General features: G+C 32.7%; 2 protein-coding genes across 4 annotated transcripts in view; one reads left to right on the top strand and one right to left on the bottom strand.

Moving 5' to 3' along the window:
- Positions 1–10,367: 10,367 nt before the first annotated feature.
- Positions 10,368–25,828, bottom strand: part of LOC140434572 (NACHT and WD repeat domain-containing protein 2) — a 114,546-nt gene continuing 99,085 nt past the window's right edge. The window contains exons 25-29 of one of the 2 annotated variants that reach the window (XM_072522931.1): positions 23,804–24,003; positions 23,584–23,753; positions 18,952–19,110; positions 13,100–13,289; positions 10,368–10,834 (exon numbers count right to left, since the gene is read on the bottom strand). In XM_072522931.1, coding sequence (XP_072379032.1) covers positions 10,697–10,834; positions 13,100–13,289; positions 18,952–19,110; positions 23,584–23,753; positions 23,804–24,003 — 857 coding nt within the window. In that variant the 3' untranslated portion in view covers positions 10,368–10,696. The remainder of the gene's footprint in view (positions 10,835–13,099; positions 13,290–18,951; positions 19,111–23,583; positions 23,754–23,803; positions 24,004–25,828) is intronic. The other variant, XM_072522932.1, reaches the window with a different exon arrangement.
- The window catches only part of Nipped-A (Transcription-associated protein Nipped-A), a 199,036-nt gene continuing 184,188 nt past the window's right edge, over positions 10,981–25,828 (top strand). The window contains exon 1 of one of the 2 annotated variants that reach the window (XM_072522929.1): positions 10,981–11,132. The gene's annotated coding sequence lies outside the window, so the exon portion shown is untranslated. The remainder of the gene's footprint in view (positions 11,133–25,828) is intronic. The other variant, XM_072522930.1, reaches the window with a different exon arrangement.

Below are 25,828 nucleotides of genomic sequence, written 5' to 3'. Positions count from 1 at the left end.
AGATTTGCGTCTGTTTTGGAGATGGTCCATGTTTCTGACCCATATGTCAGCACTGGTAGGATGAGTGTTCTATATATTATTAGTTTGGTTTTCTGGCTTAAATTTCTGTTTTTTAGCTGCTTGCTTAGTCCAAAATACCATTTGTTTGCTAGCAGTACCCTCCGTTTTACTTCTTCAGATGTGTCATTATCGTTTGTTATGAGAGAACCCAAATATGTAAACTTATTTACTACCTCAAAATTATATTGGTCTATACTGAAGTTTTCTTCTGCGTTTCTAGCTCTATCTCTGTTATTTGGAATAGATGCTAACATTTTGGTTTTTTCCTCGTTTATTTTAAGGCCCATATTTTGTGCGGCTGTCAAGAAGGTGGAAGTCATCTCTTTAAGTCCTCGTGTAGTACGTGCGATCAAATCCAGATCGTCAGCGTAAGCCATAATCTGCGTTGATTTATTAAAGATTGTTCCCCTATTGTGTAACTCGGCATCTCCTATAGTCTTTTCTAACGCTATATTAAAGAGAAGGCACGCCAGCGCGTCTCCCTGCCGTAACCCTGCATATGTTTCAAACGCTTGTGACATATCGCCTTGTATTTGCACTCTGCAGATCACTTTACTCATAGTTGTTTTTACGAGCCTTATTAGGATATAGTAGAGCCGCCAGCCTGTATAGGATATAGTAAATTAGGCCATCTGCTGACAATGAGAACGTTGATAGAGAAGCAAATGAATACCAACTATCCGTATTTCTTGCCTTCGTAGACTATGAAAAGGCATTTGATAGTATCGAGACGTAGGCCATAGAACAAGCTATTATCGATTGTAGAATATATTCGAGATCGACTCGTTTAGTACAACTAAACGAAAATACAAATCCCATGACCATTAGGATATGAGTTAGACAAGGTGACGTAATATCGCCAAAGCTTTTTAATCTAGCCCTAGAAGACGTCTTCAAAACTACAAATTAGTCAACATATGGCATCAACGGGTAACAATTTAAACCACTTCCTCCAAATTATGATGGAAGAACTCATCGTAAAATTTATTAGAGTTTTGGAGAGATTTTAAAAGTTTTTTTTTCTATTGACATTTGAGACAAGCTTGACATTCTTTCTTGTTTCATGGTGTTTCGACAATACGTTTTGATTCTTTTGACACAAGAGAAATCTCGTTCATTTGAGGCAGACGTTGGTGGTAATGAGAGAATTAATGACAACAATTTATTAATTTCGGTAACAGTTTGTTGTAATGAATTGCAGTATATAAAATTATACATATCTTGTAACTTATCCCACCTTCCGAAAATATTTGGATCAGCATATAAAACTTTTAATTCGTTTTCTAATTTTATTTTATTAAAGAATGATGGATAATTTTTAATTAACCTGTCTAATAAATATCTTGGAAATTCTTTGGCGTAACTTTTAAATTTTGAATCGTCAAAGAGTTCAAAAATTTGCAAATCTTCAAAATTTGAAAAACGAGTATCTATTTGCATAATAATAGTATCCAAAATTTCAAAATATACTCGTTTTTCGAGATCTGTTTCTGTGTCATGCCTTTGTCTTTTTTTGGGGGGTTCGGAAATATCAAGCGAGTCCAAAACGTCACTGCGTATATACTGGAAATTACTATCATTACGAAAATCTCTGAGACTTTGCACCAGTTTTGTTATTCTATTTTTGGAATGAATAATGTCAGTTAACTGATTTTGAACAACATTGAATATCAAATTGATTTGTGTAAACACTTTCTTAAAAATATTTAAAAGTATGTTAAAAGAGTAATCATTTAATAAAGTTTTCAAACCGATTGCTGCGCGGATCGAGATATCATCACTTTCAAAATCGTCGCATTCAATAATAAAATCAAAAACTTCCAAAAGCTGTTCACGAAAATCTGCTACAGTGAAAACTAACCGAGATTTAAAATTCCATCGCGTCTGACTAACTGTTGGCATTTTTTTTTTTTGGCAAAATTAAGCAAATCCGCTTAAACTGGCAAAAAAAGACGACATTCTTTAATTTTTTTACATGTATCCTGCAAAACTAAATTCATTCTTTGCGCATGACAGTGAGTAAATAAAGCTTGCGATGCAATAGTTTTAACTTTTGCCTGGAGACCATTCAATTCACCAGACATCACGGCAGCGCTGTCATAAGTTTGCCCTACCAATTTATTTTTGATATCAAAAAATTTTAATCTGCCCTTTAAAACACCAAAAATATATTCTGCCTTATGGCTTTTACTCACTTCTGTAAAACCTAAAAACCTCTCATAAATATTACCACGTAACGCGTATCGAACAATTGATAATTGTGAATGACATGATGTCGGTAGTTTCATCTACTTCTAGTGAACAGCAAATGGTTTCCTGAATTTCAGATTCAATAACGTTACTCAAAATGTAACTAATTGATTCTATTAATTCATTCTGGATTGTTTTGGATACACCGCTAAATGTCTTCGAATCAGAAAGTAAATTAGAAAATTCCAAATCGTATTTCTTAAACATTTTTATTAGTTCTCTATAATTACCTTGATTTAACGAATGCTCCGATTCATCGTGTCCCCTAAATGATAATTCCTGACAACTTAAAAAAATTACAATATCAATTAAACGACGTAAAACTGCGTGATTATTTTTTACAATTTCGTTATGTTTAATAGCATTTTCACGTTGGGCATTATCTAATGAAACATAAATATTTTTGTTTCCAAATAAATTTAATTTAATCTGGTTGTATGTATGATCTTTTAAATATCATGTTTATGTAAAGCTCTAAATAATTCCTTTAAATTATCGTAACCAGATTCACACCACGGATTTTGATTGCCCCTATTTGTCGAAAATAAAATGCAAGGCCAACAGAAAAGTTTGATTTTTATTTCACTCCCGCTAAGCCATGAGTACTTGTGGTACCAATTATCTGAAAATGATCTATTACTTCCCTTAGCCCCCGCACTAATATTTATAAGCCGGGACATTTTGGGCAAAGGACGCCCCTTATTTTTAATAACAATTTGTTCTTCGTATGGAATAGATGAAAACCCATTTTGCAAAATATAATTTACAATACCAGATTTATCAATACTTACAGTTTCTCCCATAGTTTGCATTTTTTAGGTTAATTTACGTGAATTTACACTTTAATTAAAAAAAAAACTTCTAATATATCAAAAAACCCTTTAACCTTTAACTATTTACGGCAGACGTAACGTATCACAGTATTACTTTAGAAAATAAAAATACATCACAGAAAGAAAAGCTAGTTCGTGCACTCAATATCACTTCACTTCACTACTTAAGTTCTTAAGTACTTTCCATCCCGAAATAACATTTCATCCCGCGCTCGCAAGGTATTATACAGTTCGCGACCAATCACCAATCCAAACGAAACATCGGCAAATTTAAATTTGCCGTACTTGGTAATTATATTCATATGGAAAGAAATGTATGTTTAGTTGCTCATCAACTAAAATTCCGTTGATTTTTACATGTAAATCGTCAAACGTCTCCGATTTCGGATTATTAATTTGAAAAGTGTCTTACGCAGGGATCACTTAACGCTCAGAGTGTTCGAATTCTTTTAAAAACCATGAATAAAATTTAGTCTGGTCGAATTCTTTTAAAACCCATGAATAAAATTTAGTCTTTATTATCTCACAGATATTTTTTTTATTTCACAGAAACAAATGACATCAACTGATTACCTGCCACAATTAATTATTGAAATACTGATTAAATTAAATATTAAAAAAAAAATCTATAATATCTATAAAGGTGTTAGTCGGCACTGCCGACCCTGACCGGCCGCCACTGATAAAATACAATGTTGAAGTCGTGGAGTAAAATATAGTTTTATTGACATCTACTGAATGATTACACTCATCGAGTTAGAATCTATAGAGAGGGCATCACGTGACTAAAAACGACCTCACTTCGGCCATATTGTGTTGCCACTTTTGACAGATCGTATATGTTTATTTACGTTGGTTGTTTTTCGAATATTTTTAGTTTTATAATACTTTTATAGAAACTGTAATAGTATATTGTGATAGGGCATAATAATGGTTTCTTGTTCTCAACGTAGTTGCAGTAGCAGAAGCGGTATTAATAAAAAATCTTCAGGAATAACGTTCCACAGGTTAGTATACAAACATGTAAACAAAGGAATGGCCCGTACTTCAGAGAATAAATTAATAGTATTTGACTGTATTAATTTATCTTTATGTATAATATATCGTGTTTTTAGTGTTTACTGAGGGATAAATAAATCATAGTTTATTAAAAATGTATTGCACTTTTTTAGATTATGATTAAATCTTCTGAATAACTAGTCATATTTTTATAGTAGTTTTAATATTATTGAGTCCGGCCATGATCCCACCGCCATATTGGTTTCACAGTTAGCCACGCCTACCTACGCCGTTTTTAGTACATACGTTAATATGCTCATAGCTTCTCCATAGATTCTAACTCGATGATTACACTCTAGTTGTTGTTGCGGTAAAAAATTATAATAGACTGCGTCCCAAACTAGTCTCGAAGCTATATTTATAATCTCACAAAAATGATACGATTCGTCAATTAAGTATATTGCCCTCTGCATAGAACAAAACCTTTGACTTTTGAAAGCTAGCAAATATAATTTGAACTGAAGAAATGATTACAGGCATTTCCTCAATAAAATATTTGGCAATAGTTTGCAGGAAGTTGAACAAACTGTAATTAACCCAGATATTACTACCGTCCTTTTAAAAGGCAGTGTAAATTATGCGTAATTTAGGTTAGTAGGTACAGCTACCAACTGATAGATGGCTCTAGATGGAGTGTTTTCAAGAGCCAGCATTCGACAAGTTTTAACGATTTTAGTGCGCGCATATGCTGTAATTGTGAGGTTATCTGTGTAAATTGCCAGGTTTTGGACTACAAAATGGATGCTTATAATTGGAGGTAAGTCTAGAATTAAAAAACTGTTATTTCACGGCGTTGGCATGTGGATTATTGTATAATAGGGACTTATGTACGTATATTCTTGGCTCGAATAGTTGTCACGTTGTTTCAAAGGCTCGCCGCTTGGGATTTCATTTTGTTCTTTTAAAAGGACGGTAGTAATTAGTACTACCAACGTGCGTATTGTTTCAGGAGGCCTCTCAAATTGCATGAGCTATTAGAAGAGCTTGATTCTGATGAAATCCCAGTCCCTCCAGATGGTTTGATCATATTTCCCCCAGAAAATGCCAATGATGATGTCACCGATTGCGACTCCGGCGATGAAGAACTAACTACAATAAATAATTTACCGGGTAGTCAGTTGAGAAACGATGTAGAACTTGTTTTTGACAACGCGACTGAATTACCACAAGATTCTGTGAATTCCAGCCTACCAGAAGAAGATTCGGATGATGACAATATACCATTGGCTTTGTTTCTGTCCAAGGAAAAGCTGCCCCATTAATTAGAGAAGAGAATATCTGCACACTGGATTCAAGGAGACTTGTATCAACACCCTGATTGTACTTACTGGAAAACTCAATTTGGACCGAAAATGACTCAGTCGCCGATGGAAATTTTCAATTTGTTTTTTGATGATGAAGTCATCAATTTGGTTACCGAATACACTAACATCTACGCAGGACAAAGAAATCTTTTGAACGACATTACTCAAAATGAGATTCGATGTTTTATAGGCGTTCTTGTATTGAGTGGTTATGTGGTTGTGCCGAAAAGGTACATATACTGGGAAAATCGTGACGATTCGCACAACGCAATGGTGGTAGCTGCTATATCTAGGGATAGATTTTCCCACATAATGAAAGTTTTGCATGTTTGCAATAGCTTGTCATTAGATAAATTTGATAGATTTGCCAAGATGCGACCCCTGTTCGACGTAATAAACAAAAAATTTAAACAATTTTCCCCTTTAGAACAACATCACAGCATAGATGAGGCAATGGTTCCGTATTTTGGTCGCCATCCCACAAAACAATTCATCAAGGGAAAACCAATCCGTTGGGGGTACAAAATATGGGTAGGAGCCCTTCGTCTGGGATACATAGTTTGGTTTTCTCCTTACTAAGGTAATTCCACTACAATACCTGAACAATATAAAGTCCTTGGATTGGGTGCATCAGTAGTTCTATCCTATGCAGACAGATTGAATGAAGTATGGCCTCAAAGGCGATTCCATCTTATTTTTGATAATTATTGTACTTCTATTCATTTACTGCATGAGCTAAAACAAAGAGGCATATTTGGTACAGGCACTGTAAGGGAAAATCGCACCATGAAATGCCCTTTACCCTGTTCATCTATTATGAAAAAAACTGAACGTGGTAAATACGAGTATCGTCTTGATAAAAATACAGGAATAGTGGTTTGCCGCTGGCATGATAATAATATCGTTTCTATTGCTTCCAATTTTGTACCAGTAATGACTTGCTTCTCTGTAAAGAGATTTTCACAAGCAGAGAAAAAACATATTCAAGTTCCTCAACCAAATATTGTTAGAATATACAATAACTTCATGGGTGGCGTTGATCGCAGTGACCAGAACATCAGTTTATATCGAGTGTCCATAAGAGGAAAGAAATGGTATTTTCCCCTTTTTGCTCATTGCGTTGATATGGCTATTCAAAATGCGTGGCAGATTCACAAAACTCAAGACGGTAAACTGGATCAACTTGAATTTAGAAGATCTATTGCAACTAATATTTTGGAAACTTTTAAAAAAGAAACAAAACGCGGACCTTCTAAGCGGAATTCGAATTCGGTAGCCAATTCAAGATATGACGGTATTAACCACTTGGTTCTTTATCAAGAAAAGCAATCGCGATGTGGATATTGTCACAAAAAAGTCCAGTTTTTGTGTGAAAAGTGCAAAATACCTTTACATCCAAAATTTTGTTTTAAATCCTTTCATTCTTTGTAAATTGATACTAATAAAATATATATGATATCTGGTACCGTATATTACTACCGTCCTTTTAAAAGAACATGTCAAAACTTGACAGGTATCGTCATAAAAAAATATATGATTGTGTTTTTTGGTTCCATATGCTATAATTTCCATGAAAATTCGAAATTAATTCAAAATGTTAACAATAAAAGTTTCAGTAATATCTGGGTTAAGCAACTAAACGGTATGTTTCACAATTATACACAGTGAAATTATACAAATCCAGGAAATTAAGATTAATATGAGATTACAAATTAATGGACTAATTTGTGATTATACACGAGGCAAATATGAATAAACTAGCCACAACATAAAGGGCAATGGAAAGAGTAATATTATGTATACGACTGTCAGATAAAATGAAGAACGATTGGGTAAGATCAAAAACAAAAGTTAAGGATATCACAACAAAAATTGCCAAACTTAAACGGAGCTTTGCAGACCACACTGCTAGACAAAAAAAAAACGTTGGGACGCAACATTGAAGACCTTACAAAGGTAGATGACCAAGAGGAAACCCACAGATGAGATGGGTAGGTAGATGACATAAAAAGAGAAGCCAAAAAAATTGGAAGTATATTGCTCAGGATAGACATCGATGGAACAATTTGGGAGCTGCCTTTGTCCAAAAATGGACGACAGAAGGCTAAGAAGAAATAAATTCCAACTATTCAATCTATACATTAAAAATTATAATCCAAAAATTAGCTGCTCTACATTAAAAAAAGCATTACATGACATAAGGTTTCGCTGGAGAAAAAATGAAAATAACAGATGAATACTTGTGTGAAAACCAAATATCAAACATATTTTTCACAAAATATAAAAGAGTTTCGAAAAGAACAGCATTCCACAATTCATATGAACAAAACGTACATACATTCATTTTATACCTACGCATGAAAAAACCTGGAAAATAACATTATTGAAGATTTTCATAAACCAATATCAAAAGAACAAAGATTAGTAATAGTGGATGCCGGCAGTGAAAATAGTTTCATAACGAATGTCCATTTAAAACGCAGATCAAATATGAAGTTAGGTGATTACCATAATCATATGAATACTACCTAATTATAAAAAATAGCTAATGCGATGCTTATTCCTGATTTACCACAAATAAGTGTCAGTTGTAAATAATTCTCCGTAACTTAATGTAAAAGTAAAAAAAAAGCTAAACGTTTTAAACAGTTTCTCGCAAAAAGAACAATACGAAATAATAAATCTACAAAACTAAAGCAAAAGTGGTCCAGTGGAAATCACTTTAGCTGACTTTTAAATTTCTTTATTATATGAGTTTTTTTTTAAATAAAATAAAACTAATTATTAAAATTATGCGAATTAAATATTGCGGCTTTATTAGACACTGCAATTAAAAATTCTGATGAAATAAAACTCTTTTTTTTTATTTTTATTTATACAACTAAAAACTTTCAAGGTTAACACAACATTTTTTAATAATATCAACCTAAATCTTTTGGACCGAAACACATAGGTACACTACAAACCGGCCATAGACTAGTAAAGTCATAAGGACAGAGAATCTTCCTAATACTTTCTTGCTCCTCTCCGCATACAGATAAAATCTCAGACTGGTACTTACTGTATTTGACAAGTTGCAACTTTCATTATTTTCCATATTCGTGATTTTTTTTATATTCTACTCGCACTTACTCTCTGATGTTAGCCAACAATCCATATTTTCTTTATTTGAATTACTGCAGTAATATTTATTGGATAAACAGATGTAACTTTTGGTATGATCTATTGGTACTAACTTATTGATACAAAAAATGAGTAAAATATGTCCGGACCGCTAGTCCGACTCATGGAGAGACATAAAAATGGGAGAAGTAGAAGAGCTATGGTTTGAAGAGATTGAGACAAGATTGTTCATTGGACGAAGAGGAACCCATATACCAAATTTAACTCTGCCACTTTTCCTTTAAGAGTTTTCACATATATGGACCGACATATATACAACACGATTTCAATAAGGGCTAATCACGTTCTTAATATTACTTTATAATTAATAAAAACATCGAAATCAAGAACAAAAATTGATGAAACTTGCATGAAATGATGAAATTCATTAAATTATCTTGCAACTTACATTGGATTATTAACACATTCTATACTAACGCCAAGTTGCCTATCTTAAAAAAATAGTTTTCTGAAGAAATAATTAATTCTTGACTATAAAGGTTCACTTTAAAAAGTTGACTGGTCATGCTATCCAAAAGGGCGTAGGTACCTGAATAGTTGGTGGTGGAATTTAAACAAATGCGTTCAAAGTTTATATAAAAATAAATATAAATAATTAAAACCCTGAGTTTAATTCTCGTTACAATATATTAAAAGTATGACGGATCGAATTGAAAACAGCTTATAGTAATATGTGACAGCTACAATACAACGACTATACAAAAAAGTGTAAGTTAGCCTAAAGATCCAAGAGAATCATTATCCCCTTCAAGAATTGAACACATTCCATATAATTGCGGTTCAGGGTACATCAGAACAACAAAGTGCAGTGTATATACACGTTTGGCTGAAAATAAGAAAAATTGTCTTGGTTACTGCAAAAGATCAGTCGTGAAGAACACAACATGACACTAATGATGACATCATCACTTATGTGTGATGAGATCATACAAAAATTTTAATTGAAGAAATAGGGGTTCTTAGTAGTACGTTACATCACACTAATGATGCCGTTATCACTTTTGGTTTGATGAGATCACACTAAATTTTAATTCAAGAAACAAAGGTGCTTAGTGGTATGTTACAGTGCTATCCACCGATGTTCAGAGGGGCTATCGAAAACTAACACATTCGATTTACTTAATTATAAAGAAGAGGGTCACATCTAAAAAGGGTGGATCTCAGGCTACGAAATATGAAATCTCTTCCTAGAAACACCGAAAATTCCAATTCCTGGAGAAGTCTTGTTGGATACGCGTCTATGCTGTTCTAATATTTCACTTGGATCGCACAAATCACAACTTTTTCATACTTTTACTTTTAACGTACTTTTACTTTCAATTCAATGTTAATTTGAGAAATAAAACAAAAATTGGATTTTTTTCGGCTTTACGTTTAACCTGCTTATTAGGTACATATAGTATAAACACAATTTAAAGCAGCTTTCTCAATAAAAAATAAATTAAACTTTAAAAAAATTATCTGTTTTAATTTAATATATATATATATATATATATATATATATATATATATATATATATATATATATATATATATATATATATTATATATATATATATATTATATATATATATATATATATATATATATATATATATATATATATATATATATATATATATATGTATATACAGCGTGAGTCACCACTAACGAGACGGAGGATTAGGTACAGCGAAAAGGTACCTAAAAGATTTTAAAATTTTTTTAAATGTGTAGTATGTAGGTTGATAAAGACTACATTTTAAAATTATTCTGAAATATATAAGGTGTCACAATAAAGCGCGGCGTTTCAAAGTTATATTTTTGCTTATGGAACACCCTGTATTTTATTGGATTTTCTAATTGTCTGCAAAAAATAAGGTATAGTTTCATAAGACTTCCCTATACCTATGTACAGAATGTTCTGAGTTATGTCGAATTCTTATATATGTATATATATATATATATATATATATATATATATATATATATATATATATATATATATATATATATATATATATATATTTAATTATCATTAACTGTTCCATTTTCAGTAATTTGATTATTATTAGCTTCATTAGAAAATGTTGTAGATAGTCTTGCTATAGATCCCACAGCCTTAAATCTTGTTTGAGCTTTCATTTTATCTACCTTTTTCTTCCACTAAAACAAAAAATATATGTTAATAAATATATGATAAGAACAAACTTAAGATATCTGAATAAATACATAGTTAGAGACCATAGCCTTTGACAAAGGCTAACTGGCTGAATAACGCTACTATCAATTGTTTGAATTGTTAGTGACGATTATAACAGGAATATCAAAGAAAGAAGAAGAATCTACATTCATTCATTTTGTGTGAAAATAATATTGGAAGTTTGTGTTTAAATATTTAAAAATGTTCTAAATTTATGTTAATAGACTGTTTTCTGTGGTATTAGGACAATGCATATTAGCTGTAAGTAATAATAACATTTTTAAAAACTACTTTTTCATATTTCGAAATTCCGTTTAGTTTAATTATATACTACTTCTACAATTCTGTTTATATTCATAACAAAATAAATACCTGTGTTCAATGTATAGGTATATATTTTAACTTGATTTGTACTTTATATTTGAATAACAATATTGAATAGAATAAATATAAACGATTGCCTATAATATTGAATAGATGTTTATAAATATTCACAATATAGGTTAAGGATGCTTTCCAATATTTTTCAACTTATCAAAATTTCTGTTATTTTATGATTTTTTACCTAAAGCTTTCTTAAAAGCCCAGATCTTTTGGTCTAAAACATAGATGTAAGTTTAATAAAAGGTCTTTCAGGTTAAAGGCTGGATTGAAATCTGTAATCTACAATCTCCATGTCCTTTATCTATGTATGGTAGATTTCCAATTTGACTGTTACTCCTGCCACCAATTCATAAGAATTTCTTATCTTTTATATGTATAGTATTCAGCATATATAGAGCCATTGAAAAAATTGAGATTAGGGTTGGTTTTGAAATAAAACTTTTGTCAGTTGTAGCAAAGAATATAGAGGCATATGCGTCTATATTCTTTGGTTGTAGGTTGGTCACCTCCATACAATAATACATCATTAGGTATCCTAACTTGTAATGTTGCAATCATCTACATTATCTGGTGTGTGTTTTTTGGTGGGAAGTGTGGTTGTATCGGTGCCCCCTTTAGCAGGGACAGACTACAACTAATACAAATTTAAAATAAGTTAATCTAAAACATATTAGATAGCCAAGCGGACTAGGCGACTGGCTCACATTCCCTTCCAAATGATTTAGCAATGTGAGTTTGATCCCCAGTCCGGGTTAGAAAAACCATTTATTATAATTATTACAATTTATTTATTAAACACAGAATTATTTTATGATTTCGATTTTAAAAAATATGTTACTGTGGAATAAAAAAATTTTGCAAATTTTTTATTTATTTTTTATTAATCAATATTTTGGAACTATTTTTTATTTTATGGTTTGGTATTGAACATACAATAAAATGTTTTTATTGGAATTTAAATTTTTCTACTACTTTTTAATTTTACTTAAAATAAACTTATTGTCCAATTAATTTTGCTGGACAGTGTTTCTTCAAAATTTTGATTATCTGACCCAACACTATTATAATAACCACATACAGATTTAGAAAAAATTTTATGGAACATAGGATTTTTAATATATCAACTCAGATCCTCTGATTTGCAATTAACCAGTGTAAATTCCAATACTATGTCGCGATGTTATATAATTAATTCATTTGTTCGACTGGAGTCCCTCTCCAGTTAATATCCTACTACCGCACCTTCACAAACTATCATCGTCAAGTCAATTCATGCCTTGATGCCGCGAAGTGTAAAAATTCGCCAAAAAGCGTATTTATAAATGTAGATAGGGATTAAAAATATTATTTAACTAAAAAAATGATTGTTTTATTGCCAAAACGGCTTAAAAAAAGTAGATTTCTAAAAATAAAAAGGAATTTCAAAAATAAAATAATAATAATACACTCTTTTTATTTTGAAATTATAAACAATATTTGGATTAATAAATATATTTAAGTATAAATTTAATAATTTAAATAATACCTAATGAACATAAACAAAATTGATGTTTAAAAAACATTACTTATTATCTGCACAAAACCAGACTTTCAAGAAAAATTGGTAGACGGAACAACACTGTCAGCGTGCCACATACGCTACTATAAACTGCAGAGGAGAGGCAATCCAGTGGAACAAATAAATTAGTTATAAAACATCGCGACATTATATCGAAATTTACACTTGTTAATTGCAAATCAGGGAAACTGAGTTATTGTATTAAAAATCCTATGTTCCGTAAAAATAATTCCAAATGTGTATGTATTCAGTTATTTATTATCAATTAAAATATGAATCAACTTACTTCTTCATCTCTGGAGGGCATTTCTGATAAATATTGATTCATATCATCTTTACTGGTATCAACAATAGCTAAAACTGACACACATCCATCTACAGTACCTAGCACCAATGCTTTTCCGTCTGGAGTACTTTCAACAGCTGTAAGCTCAGCTTGAACTCTATAATTTGCTACAATTTCAGCATCAGAGGTTCTGTAGCAAGTAAAAGTATTTAAATGCTAGGAATTCTAGTAATAGAAAATATTAAACTTTAATATTTAATATCAAAGGAAATTTGATCAAATGTCTCATTTGAATAAACCACTGATTATAAAATAAAATCTTTATTTTATATTCAGTTTCCAGATAAGGTTTTTCATAGTTTTCTTCTATGTACAAAGTGGTGGTTTTTATTATATTTTAATTTATTTTATTAATTTTATTTTAATTTATTTTATTTTATTAAGAAACATGCATGGGACTGCATTATATGGGACTACTCCTTATAGTATTTGGTCACACAATTATACTAAAGGGTGTTTTTTTTAGAGGTATAGAACTTTAAAATGGAATAAAACAAAGATTATTTTTTATATGAACAGGAAATTAACTTTATTTGAAAGATAATTTTTTGACATTATATTTTAAATATGATTTCTGGCATATGACCACCAAGGCTGGCTCTGACGTAGTCTAATCTGGAGGTCCAATTTTCGACGACTTTTTCCACTATTTGTGGCCGTATATCGGCAATAACGCGGCGAATGTTGTCCTCCAGTTCGTCAATCGTTTCAGGCTTATTGGCATTGACTAGCGACTTCACATAACCCCACAGAAAATAGTCTAGCGGTGTTAAATCGCACGACCTTGGAGGCCAATTCACGGGTCCTAAACGCGAGATTATGCGGTTACCAAATGTTTCCCTCAATAAATCGATTGTGGCACGAGCTGTGTGACATGTTGCGCCGTCTTGCTGAAACCAGAGCTCCTACACATTATGGTTGTTCAATTCAGGAATAAAAAAGTCAGTAGTCATGGCTCTATAGCGGTCAACATTGACTGTAACGTTCTGGCCAGCATTGTTTTTGAAGAAGTACGGACCAATGATTCCACCAGCCCACAAAGCTCACCAAACAGTCAATTTTTCTGGATATAGTGGTTTCTCAACATACACTTGAGGATTATCTTCACTCCAAATACGGCAGTTTTGTTTGTTGACGTAGCCATTTAACCAAAAGTGAGCTTCGTCGCTAAACAAAATTCGCTTATGAAAGTCGGGATCAACGGCAATTTCGTTTTGGGCCCATTCACCGAATCTACGCCTTGCTAGGTGAGCGTGTGGCTTCAATTCCTGCACGAGTTGAATTTTGTAAGCACGCAAACCAAGATCTTTTCGCAAAATCTTCCATAAAGTGGATGAACACATATCCAACTGCTGTGCACGATGGCGTATAGACTGATTCGGGTCTTCCTCTATACTATGCTCAATAGCAGCAACAACATCTTCTGTACGCACTGTACGACGTCTCTGTGGATGCGTATTATCATTAAGAGTGAACGTGGTGCGAAAACGTTCCACAGTTGATCGAATTAATTGCTCTGATGGGCGATTATGTATACCATAAACTGGACGTAGTGCGCGATACGTATTCCGAACAGAACTATGATTTTCAAAATAAATTTGCACAATTTGAAAGCGTTGTTCAGGCGTCAGTCTATTCATATTGAAATGTCAAACTAAAGTAAATAATAATCACCTGACAGCTGTCAAAATGGCCGCCCCTTATAAAACGTGTTGCCAACTTCTACTTCTATACCTCTAAAAAAAACACCCGTTATATGGTGTGGACTATATTCATGCAATATTCATTGTCTTCATTCTTCCAATGAAGCAGGAATGATATTGTAAATCTTGCTTTTTGTATACCCTCTTATAAATAAATCCAGGAGTTAAATTGGGGTATCTTCTGGCTATTTAATAAAACCCTTTCATCTAATCTATTGTTTAGGAAACCGTTCATTAAGGTATTGCCTTATATTTATGCTATAATGTAGAGGGGCACGTTCTTGTTGAGAAAACAGATCATCTTCTGAGTGCGTTATTATTTTCGATTATATCTGTCAAAATGGGATCAACTGTGTGATCAAGTGTATTTTATAGGGATGAAATTTGTAATGTTTCAGCAGTGTGTGAAAAACCAGATTCTTGAGCTATTTTTTAATACTTCAAGTAGGTTTTAAATTAACATGGTTAATTAACCTAAACCATTAACCTAAAATAGTTATTTCTGCTGTTTCAGTCCTAACACACTCTTTGACACTCCCTTTTTGAATCAGCTACTGATCCTATTTCATGAATTTTTTAACTAGGATTAATATGTATGAGTGATAAATTTCCGTATTTTGATGAAGTTGATTAAATAATTTCGTCCTAATGTCCTCATTGCATACTTTCTATTTTCAAAAACAATTTTGAAATAATTTTAATGCATTCTGTGAAAGAATAGACCATTTAGAATGAATTTAAAGAATACTTATTTAATATCGCTGTTAAACACTACCAACAACAGTTCCAATAATTAAACTGATACTTTTTCACAAGAACAGAGTTAATACGAAAAGAAAAATCATGGATGCCTGAATTCTTCAATGAAATACCTGTCTAATTATGGGCTACACATGGTCTATTCTCATGAGTTGACTTGACAGTGGCTTGCACTGAAAATGAGTCTGTAGGTATTGTGGCAAATTTCTTTAGTTTCTATAACTTCTTTCAAAAGAATGAGATTTTGAACAGCAAGGGAGTTCCATTGGACCATATTTTTAGTAATTTGTAATCTATTAATGTCAATCCAGTAATAGATAAAATTTTTGAGAATATCTTCACACACAATAAAATCACACAGCTATCAGTTTTGAACTTTTGTGTGAAGTAAGCTGATTTTATGAATTACGAGCAATATTTTTATGATTTCAGAAATGTTGACTACTTTTGAATAAATCATTATTTAAATAGTATAAATTGGGAGGGACTGTTTCTCAATGGGACAGTTGATAATATAGTGGTCGTTTTTTGTGATATAATCTACACACTGATATAACACTTTGTTCCACTAAAGAAATATAAAACCTCATTTTTCCCCTCTTGGTCTTCCTCAGAGCTGCATATCCCAATTATATGTAAAAATCAGGCCCACAAGCAATTTAATATTAGTGGTCGGCAAGATGATTATAACCCTTTTGAGGCTTTGAGAAATCAATGTGAAAAAGAGCAGACTGTCTGAAACAGTATTTAGATATGATACAAAACAACATTTCCGATAATTCAAAATTTTTTGGTCTTACAATAAAAGCAAAAGAAATGGGTATAATTTACCATCAGAATGGTCTATAATGACAGGGTTGGCTTAAATGTCAAGGACTCTGCCAATATATTTGCAGAATATTTTGTCGTCAGTCTACTTGGATGAACAACCAGATACTTTACCTTCTTTTAGTTTTGACAGTTCAATTTGTTTGAGTTCCATAACACTTTAGCAAATGAAGTCTATGATGCTATTGCAAACTGTAAAAATCGATTATGTGTGAGGCCAGATGGTATCCCAGCTTATTTTCTGAAAAAATGCTTATGTGTACTTACAAAATCAATTTTATTTATTTTTAACAAATTTATTGGTACTGGTAGGTTTCCCAGTCTCTGAAAGAAAAATTTTTTAAAGCCAATTTTTAAATTAGCTGCAAGTACCGACATATCAAACTATCAAGCTGTCTGTAATCAGTCAGAGCTGCCCAAGTTGCTTGATTGTTTGGTTAGTAAGAAATTGACATGGAGTTTTAGAGGCATTTTTAATCCTGAATAATTTGGTTTTCTGAGAGGGAGGTTGACAAATGCCAATCTAGTTTTATATGTCAAAACAGCTTTAAAGAGGGATTCTAGGTTGACTCGATCTATACTGACTTTTCCAAAGTATTTGATCTGGTCAACCATGGGATATAAAAACTGGATGGTTATAAAAACTAAGAGCTTTGGGTATTGTGGATCCCCTTTTTCAATGGATTTCAGAATTTATTAGTGGCTGTATGCAGACAGTGAACTAGGGGAGTGATATCTCATTTGAAATAACGGTACCATCAGGGGTGATGCAAGGCTCCTATTAGTACAAAAAATCAGAAATTGTAATGTTCTTATATTTGCGGATCATGTAAAACTGTTTGGAAAATTTCAATCCTGAAAAGATGCTGTTCTATTACAGGAAGATATTAAATTGTTTTATAATTGGTGCAGTTTAAACAAAATGTCACTTAACATAAACAAATCTCATAAAATGACATTTTCGAGGCAAAAAAAAACAAATTACGTTTGTTTACTCAACTTGCCATTGGCCTCCAAAAATGAAGTATCAGACTTGGGAATCTGGTTAGACACTAAACTGTCATTCGCGATGAAAGTACTGGGATTTATCCAACGCATATCTGTAGACCTGTCTTTGTTCACACTTAGAAGACTTAATTGTGGTCTTGTTATGCCCAATCTAGAGTATGGATCAGTTGTATGGTTCCCATCATACAACTGTTACATTGAACAGGGCTTGTAAGGGTTCAAAATAAATTTTTGAGGATAGTAGCCTTTAGAAGTGTTTACCGGAGAGAGGAATATGACTATCAGTGGGAAAGAGAGAGTATTGATTTACCAATACTTGAGTCAAGGGGGACATTTTTAGATTTATGTTTGCTGAACAAAGTCATTAATGCTATTATAGATGCTCCTCAATTGTCATCATTCATTAGTACACAGTAGAAACAACAGACAATCAGATATCGTTTCAGTGCCATTTCACCACACTAAGTATGGTATTAATGAACCAACTACACGATTGGTACAGAGTCTACTAAATGCCATGACAAATAAATATTTCTGACTCCAAAATTAGTTTATTTAAAAAACAACTGAAAAAACAACAAAAAGGTATTTTATAAATAGTGATCTCTTTTACATGTCAATACTAGTCTAACCTTGATAGCTATATTAAAGTTAGCTGTAGTAGTTTATTATTCTGAGATGTTTGATATTTTAAAAATTTTTTGTTTTTAAGGTATAGCTTTGTTAAAACTTTTGTAAATGGATTCTGTTAATAAATAAATATTCCCTATTTAAAATTAAGGGTCTGTGGTACTGGAAGGGAGGGGGTTCACAAGTGTCAGATGTATGTATTGTTAAAAAATGATCCATTTGAAATTAACATGGATCCGTTTCAGCATGTTTACAAAATCCAAGCTTTCGAGATGTGCGCTTACCGCAGAATGTTAAGGATATCGTATACGGAGAGAGTGACTAATCAAGCAGTTTTACAACATCTAAAAGAAAGAAAGAGAGGTTGTGAATACCATAAAAAAAAAAGAAAATTGCGCGCTTTTCCCAAGTGATGAGAAATTCAAAATACATATAATTTAACGATTCTAGATCTAACTAATAGAACTAAAATAATACAGTATAGTCACTGAAAATTTATCAAGAAAACTGTAAGTAAGAGAAACACACTAGATCTCATAGGTCACAGTTTGACTAACTATACATAAGTATATGTGCTTAGAAAAATTAAAAATAAGAATACAATAAAAGAGTTTTCTCAAAGTACAGTCATTTTACATCCAAAGATTTACACATTCTGAAAACATATATACTTAACGAGTTATTAAAGCTAGTGATAAAACATACAACAAGTAGAGATGGAAATATTCTTCCTCCTGCAAGTACACACAACTATACCATTCACTTCTTGGCAACATAGTTCACAGGGTCTCTATCTTCTCAACCTTCATGCTGTTATGTAACTTCTATGTATTCTGTTAAAAAATCTATAATAATTTAGCTTACCTAAACACTCGTAATGTTTTTCTCCCACTATGATAGTAGAGCACATACTCATCAGTACTGTTAAATCGACAAATTATAGAAAACACACCCTCTGCAACTTTGGGTATGAAAGTTCTAAATGTTTGACCTTTCTTCAACTCTATCAGTTCCAGTCCTCCTCTGAAAACATGTAAAATATTATTTTTAATAATTCATTTGCATTGATTTTTTTACATATATTGTATTAGTCCTAAAAACTAAATGTTAGGACAAATAAAACAACAACACATTAGAGTCTATCATTAATAATAAAATATTGAAATGTCTTGGTTTCTATAAACTTTGAATTGCAGTGTTTGCAGAAAAATGAACAAAAATATTGCATAATATTGTGGCAACTAAATGTTCAGAAAATTCATATTTTAATATGGGGTTACATCGCCACGTGCCTTTACAATCGCGGCAATCCTGTCTGGCATTGTTCTTACTAAGGATCGGCACAACTCGTGGTTGAAACTATTCCACAATTTACCTAATTTTCTCTTCAAGTCGGCGACGCGACAGTTCTCTGGGAATTATTTTGCAATTTATGTTTCATCTTATGCCAGTGTCTCAATAACATTAAAGATTGGATTCTTTGAAGGTCATGAGAAGACTTTAATGTTGTTTTCAAACTATTTTTTAGTTTATTAAACTGTTTATTCGGGCTGTTGGGCCGTTGTCTTCTGTTGAGATTTGTTCTCGACGTTTCGCCAACACTAGGGGTTGGCATCTTCTGGAGATGTTGATGCTTCGCTTGTAAGCAGAAACTGACGACGCGTTGTACTACGGAGGTGTCATCAAGTGCCACCAATCACGCACTTCGATGTTCATCGCCCTTCCTTCTGGAACAAATAATTAAATCTAATTGGTCGAGAAATGAAAAGGTTTCATATAAAAGTTAATTATCTTTAAATATGGGACATTTTTCGGATCTCGCTCTCAGTCAGTAGTGAAGTCTGTGTCAACACATGGTTTTACCCGTGTAGGGTAGCTCCCTAGAGCACTTTGCTCGAAGGGCTCTGAATCTTTCTAAGACTCTGAAGCTGAGTTTTTTTCTTCTTAGAAAGAATGTGTTTTATTTACCACCTTAATAAAACCACAATGGCATTGCCTCCTCAAGGTCATGCCACAATAAGAGCGTACCGGCCAACTACGCAATATTACACCATATTGCGCAATAGTTGGATAAATTAATAAACATGGAAACTTGCACCAAGTTGCAATCGGTTTTTCCTACGTTTATTAATTACACCGGAGACGACATGGCGCCCAACCTTCAACGAACTCTACCACGACTCCGAGATGTCAGAGTTCTCATGCTCCGCGATCGAAAATCGCAAATAGTTCCAACACGATGCCTGCATCAAAATCACTCAAGAAGACAGCGGGGAGAAGCATCGGATGTTAGTACACCACACTAACATGCCGATATCCACCTTCTGCAGCCCTGAAACCGTCGATGTGCCACATCTCCGACGAGCCAGCCTACTTGATGCTAAGTACCTGATGCAGTGGATGTCTCCGCAGTGGCCAGTCACTGCCTGCCCTACCATTATGTGGTCCAGAGCACCACGGAGGCTCAGGCAAACCCACCGGTGACATGCAGAGGGGAAATGTACAGCTAGAGAGGACGAAGCCGCCGTAGAACGAGCACGTCGTCGAGGATGGACCTGCAGATGCTGTCCACAACACCGACCAACGCCTGTGAGTGTTTTTGTGCAGTGTAAGTGCGCGCTACGCGAGTGTACGCGAGTGCAGTGAGTGTTAGAGGACTTGTAAGTAATTTGACAATATAGACATATTCATTTCGATATATTTCATGTTATATTTGATACATTTTATGCATTTTTCTTTTCTTTCCTATATGTGATTTGTAAAAAAAATTGTTTTCTTAAGTTTTTTAATAAAATCATCTTTTTTTATCAGCCTCAGAGTCTCCAAAGCAGGGGGGATGTCATCAAGTGCCACCAATCACGCACTTCGATGTTCATCGCCCTTCCTTCTGGAACAAATAATTAAATCTAATTGGTCGAGAAATGAAAAGGTTTCATATAAAAGTTAATTATCTTTAAATATGGGACATTTTTCGGATCTCGCTCTCAGTCAGTAGTGAAGTCTGTGTCAACACATGGTTTTACCCGTGTAGGGTAGCTCCCTAGAGCACTTTGCTCGAAGGGCTCTGAATCTTTCTAAGACTCTGAAGCTGAGTTTTTTTCTTCTTAGAAAGAATGTGTTTTATTTACCACCTTAATAAAACCACAATGGCATTGCCTCCTCAAGGTCATGCCACAATAAGAGCGTACCGGCCAACTACGCAATATTACACCATATTGCGCAATAGTTGGATAAATTAATAAACATGGAAACTTGCACCAAGTTGCAATCGGTTTTTCCTACGTTTATTAATTACACCGGAGACGACAGAGGCAATATTTATAATTCCCACTCGCCTCCCCTCCACTGGTTTCGGCTTGAGGGGGCGTGTCGTTGTTTATAGTAGCTTTTCTATCTCCTAAATGAACATAAAAGCCATTGTCGTTTAGGACATATCGACAAATCTGCCGTTGCCGAACACGCTTTGGGAAGCGGAGAACATCGAATACTATTTGAAGAAACACAGATGCTGGACAAAACTTCACAGTACTACCCACGGTTATATCGGGAAGCGGTGGAAATATACAAGCACCCAAACAATTTCAATAGGATAGAAGAAGGACTAAAAATCAACAAAACATGGATACCAGTATTAAAATCCACAAACGCCCTTCCCGCCAAACACGGAGATAGAAAAGCTAGTATAAACAACGACACGCCCCCTCAAGCCGAAACCAGTGGAGGGGAGGCGAGTGGGAATTATAAATATTGCCTCCGTAGTACAACGCGTCGTCAGTTTCTGCTTACAAGCGAAGCATCAACATCTCCAGAAGATGCCAACCCCTAGTGTTGGCGAAACGTCGAGAACAAATCTCAACAGAAGACAACGGCCCAACAGCCCGAATAAACAGTTTAATAAGTTAGACGATGGCCGTGAAAGCCTAACGCAATTTATTTTTTAGTTGTTTTAGCCATATGGCATGCAGCGTCGTCCTGCTGAAATATAAAATTCAACCATTTTAAACAAGACTATTTTTCGCAATTTCTTGATACTTGTGTGCCTTCCACCACCTCATATCTTCCTAGACCCTCTGATGACATGTTCCTCCAAATCAGAATTTCTTTGGGGAACTTCACAAAGTTTTTTTTGAAGCAATCTTTAGGAAATGCTTCGTTTTTACTTCTAATAACCCGTTTTCGAAAGTCCCCCAAGCAAACTCCAAATTTTGATTCGTCACTGAATATGACTCTGGACTAGACATCAACGGTCGATGAAATCTTCGATCTTGTCTAATTGAAGTGATTTGCTTTTAGTTTCTCTGCTAGCAGAGGTTGTTTTTCTTTTGCCTAAAACATTACGAGTAATGAAAAAATTACGCATTCAATGAAAAATTAAAATTTCTGTAAGTATCCATTTCCTGCAGCATTTCCTTGATATTTTTTCCTGTTTCTGCGTTCCATTGTGCTGTTATATCCCGTAAAGTGTTACGATGTCCCAGTTTGCAAATTTTCATTAGTAATCGTCGGTCCGTATATGACACAATTCCCGGTCTATCCGAACTTTTGCCTTTAGGTTGGACACTTCCACTCTCACAATAATGCTTAATAACGTCTGCAATTGTAGACGTAGCCAGATCTAATATTTTAGAAATTTTTCGTATTTTTTTACCCTGACAATATTTTTTACTTATCAATTGACGAAATTTAGTATGTGTGAAACTTACGACTTATTATGATTTTATGTCAACGTTATTTATTTTATACACGGTAACTAGATAATTCAGAACATTTAGTTGCCATGATAATATGCAATAGTTTCGTTTATTTTCCACCAACACTGCAATTCAAAGCTTATAGAAACCAAGCCATTTCAATATTTTATTAATGAAAGATTTCAATGTATTTTTGATATCGTTCTTTAATTCAATAAGCAATGTTGTGAAGATGAACGTTTTCAATAAATTTTCGTTTATCCGAACATTATTTGTTAACGCTTGTAACTATAAAATTAATTAAATGTTTACATACAGATAAAACCTTAGATTAAAATATGCATTTTATAAAGTATTTAATATAATTTTGATCCCCTTATTTGCTACATTTTTATATATGTACAATATACATTTATGTTTACATCTTTGATCCAACTTTAACTCTAGATTTATACAAATGTAAATACCTATATACATAATGCCTACATAAATATTATTGCAAAAATCAAACAATCATTTTAAAACAAATTCTTGAAACATTACATATATATATATATATATATATATATATATATATATATATATATATATATATATATATATATATACATATATTAAATTAAAATCCAAAACAGTTAAAACTAATAAAAAATATGATTTAATTCCTCTGTAAAAGAGCTTTAAAATTCAAATAGTCAATATATAAATAGCCAGGTTCTACATATTGTAAACACATATTAATGGACAACAAAACAATATGTAGGTTATAAATTATTTTATCTGTTATATCAAGAAATAATCATACCTTGATGGAGCATACAATCCATATTTTCCATCTTTAGTTATACTGCCACCCCATTTTGGAACTGTACGTAAATATTTTTTAGACTTTATGTCAATTATTGCTCCTTTGTCTGTTGTCATTACAGCTACTAAGTGACCTTTATGAGGCATAGCAACCAGTCCCGCTACATCCTGTTGGACATAAATGATATAATAATATACTTAAACATAGTCATCCCTACCTTAATCGCACACATTTTTAGTGTTATCCTATGTACAAAAGCGCCATTCTGTGCATTGTATACAAAAATGCAATCTCTGTTTGTTTTATCAGCTCCTGACATTACTAAATGTTGATTATCAGAAGTAACAACAGCTGGTCTAAATGGAACTCCTGTGATACTTCTTACAGCATATTCAAAACTGTATACCATTTCACCATCTAAAACCCACATAAACTTTAATTGAGTCAGGATTTTGTTTAAAACAAACCTGCTTTTGGAAAAGCAACCTCAATAAAAAATAGGCGAAAAAAAGGCGCGTGGCACTTGGGGAGTGCCGATAGAAGTGAATACTTCTTATAAGTTATTACTATAATATGAGGATTAATGAAATTTTACGTCTGCTTATTACTGAATTGTTAATATTTTTTTTATAATAACACCACACAATAAAATTTAATAAATCTTAATTTTCTTCTTTAAAAATTTTGTTTGATGATTTTAGTAATTTTCAAAATTTGTTAAATATGGTATAGAATTTATTCTTCATTTTGATTAGCATTATATTCTAAAAATAAAACTACTGATTTATGATGAATACAATTATTTTATTATTATTAAAGATTATTTTATTTTATTTTTTATATTAATTTTATTTTATTTTAATTTTTTTTCATCATATTCTCAAAAACAGTATGCATGTAAGTCGATGATCAGAGTAATACGTGTGTATGTACTTATATTATTTATATTATGCTATATTTATATTATGTACAAGGTAGCTGTACATGTCCCGGCCACGTGCAAAATAATAAAGGCGTACCGTGCGATAAGAAGTATTCACTTCAACCATTATGTCAGTTACATTAACCCTTTCAGGACCTTTTTTTATAGAAAAAAAAAATGTTTCTGCAATTTGTAGTAGACAGTGGTCCTAAAAGTCATATTATATGTATATTTTTTAAAATTTTTATTTAGTTTGGAAAAAAAATATCTGTGCATTATTATGCACATTGGGGTCCTACCGTAAATAAATTTTATCGATAGAGAACAAAAACTGGCAAGATTTACTAAAACTTTTAATAAAGAAATTAAGTAAAACACAAAAATTAGTTAGTAATTAAAAATGTAAAAACTAAAATGTATTTCAAAATGTAATAAAGACTCAAAATAGCAAAAAATCAGTTTCTGTGAAACAAAGAAAAGCAGTTTCTATCTTTTTTATACAAAGGTGTATATTGCATTTATTACAAAAAAAGTGAGTTTTTTTGTTACAGTTGGCATGCTTACACCTTTTTTCCTTCTTTGTTTCCATCGAGTTAGAGTATATGGTCAAAGGAGTCTTATTGAACTTCACGAACTCGCCTAGTTTCTTCTGGTAAAAGGTTATATTTTATTTTTTTTTCGTGCTATGGGTGGTGTTGAAATACTTTTTTGATGCGAGACATTGGCTTGTTTGTCTTGATCAGATTTTCAGCAAGCATCATTTTGAAATAGAGGTTAATCAGTCCTTTTTTGGAATTTTTAGTGTGTCACATTCTTGTCGATATTCAAACCAGCTATTTACTGCGGCCAAGTCTATGGCATGAAAAACCATTCGAAGGATCCATTCACCACTTAACTACAATCAGTATTAAGAATCCAGAAGCACACTCCGATTATCCATCCATTTGACTAAAACTACATCGCCATTTATGGTAGTTCCATCTACCATTATAAATGGTAATTCCTCTACCATTTTTCGACATTTCTTTATCGGTTTTCACAGGAGTATTGTTGAACCTATTGCCTCGAATTGCTCCAGCTGCTAATATGTATTTTTGATTTTAAGACTTATACGAGGAAAAGTAATTATCGTAATATAACTTGTGCCCTTCATTATTTATTTTTTCTGTAAGATCAAGAATTATTGTAGCACCAAATCCAAACCCTTTTAGCACCTGAGAATCTAAGCCAGTAGAAGCGCCTTGATATAAAACAAAATCATAAACGATTCCAGACTTTCCGCACAGGACAACAATTTTTACCCCCCAAGGTGTAGAGTAA

The sequence above is a fragment of the Diabrotica undecimpunctata genome, chromosome 2, assembly GCF_040954645.1.
Source record: "Diabrotica undecimpunctata isolate CICGRU chromosome 2, icDiaUnde3, whole genome shotgun sequence".
NCBI lineage: Eukaryota > Metazoa > Arthropoda > Insecta > Coleoptera > Chrysomelidae > Diabrotica > Diabrotica undecimpunctata.
Note: the sequence above shows the minus strand (reverse complement) of the source record. Positions and strands in the feature narration are given on the sequence as shown.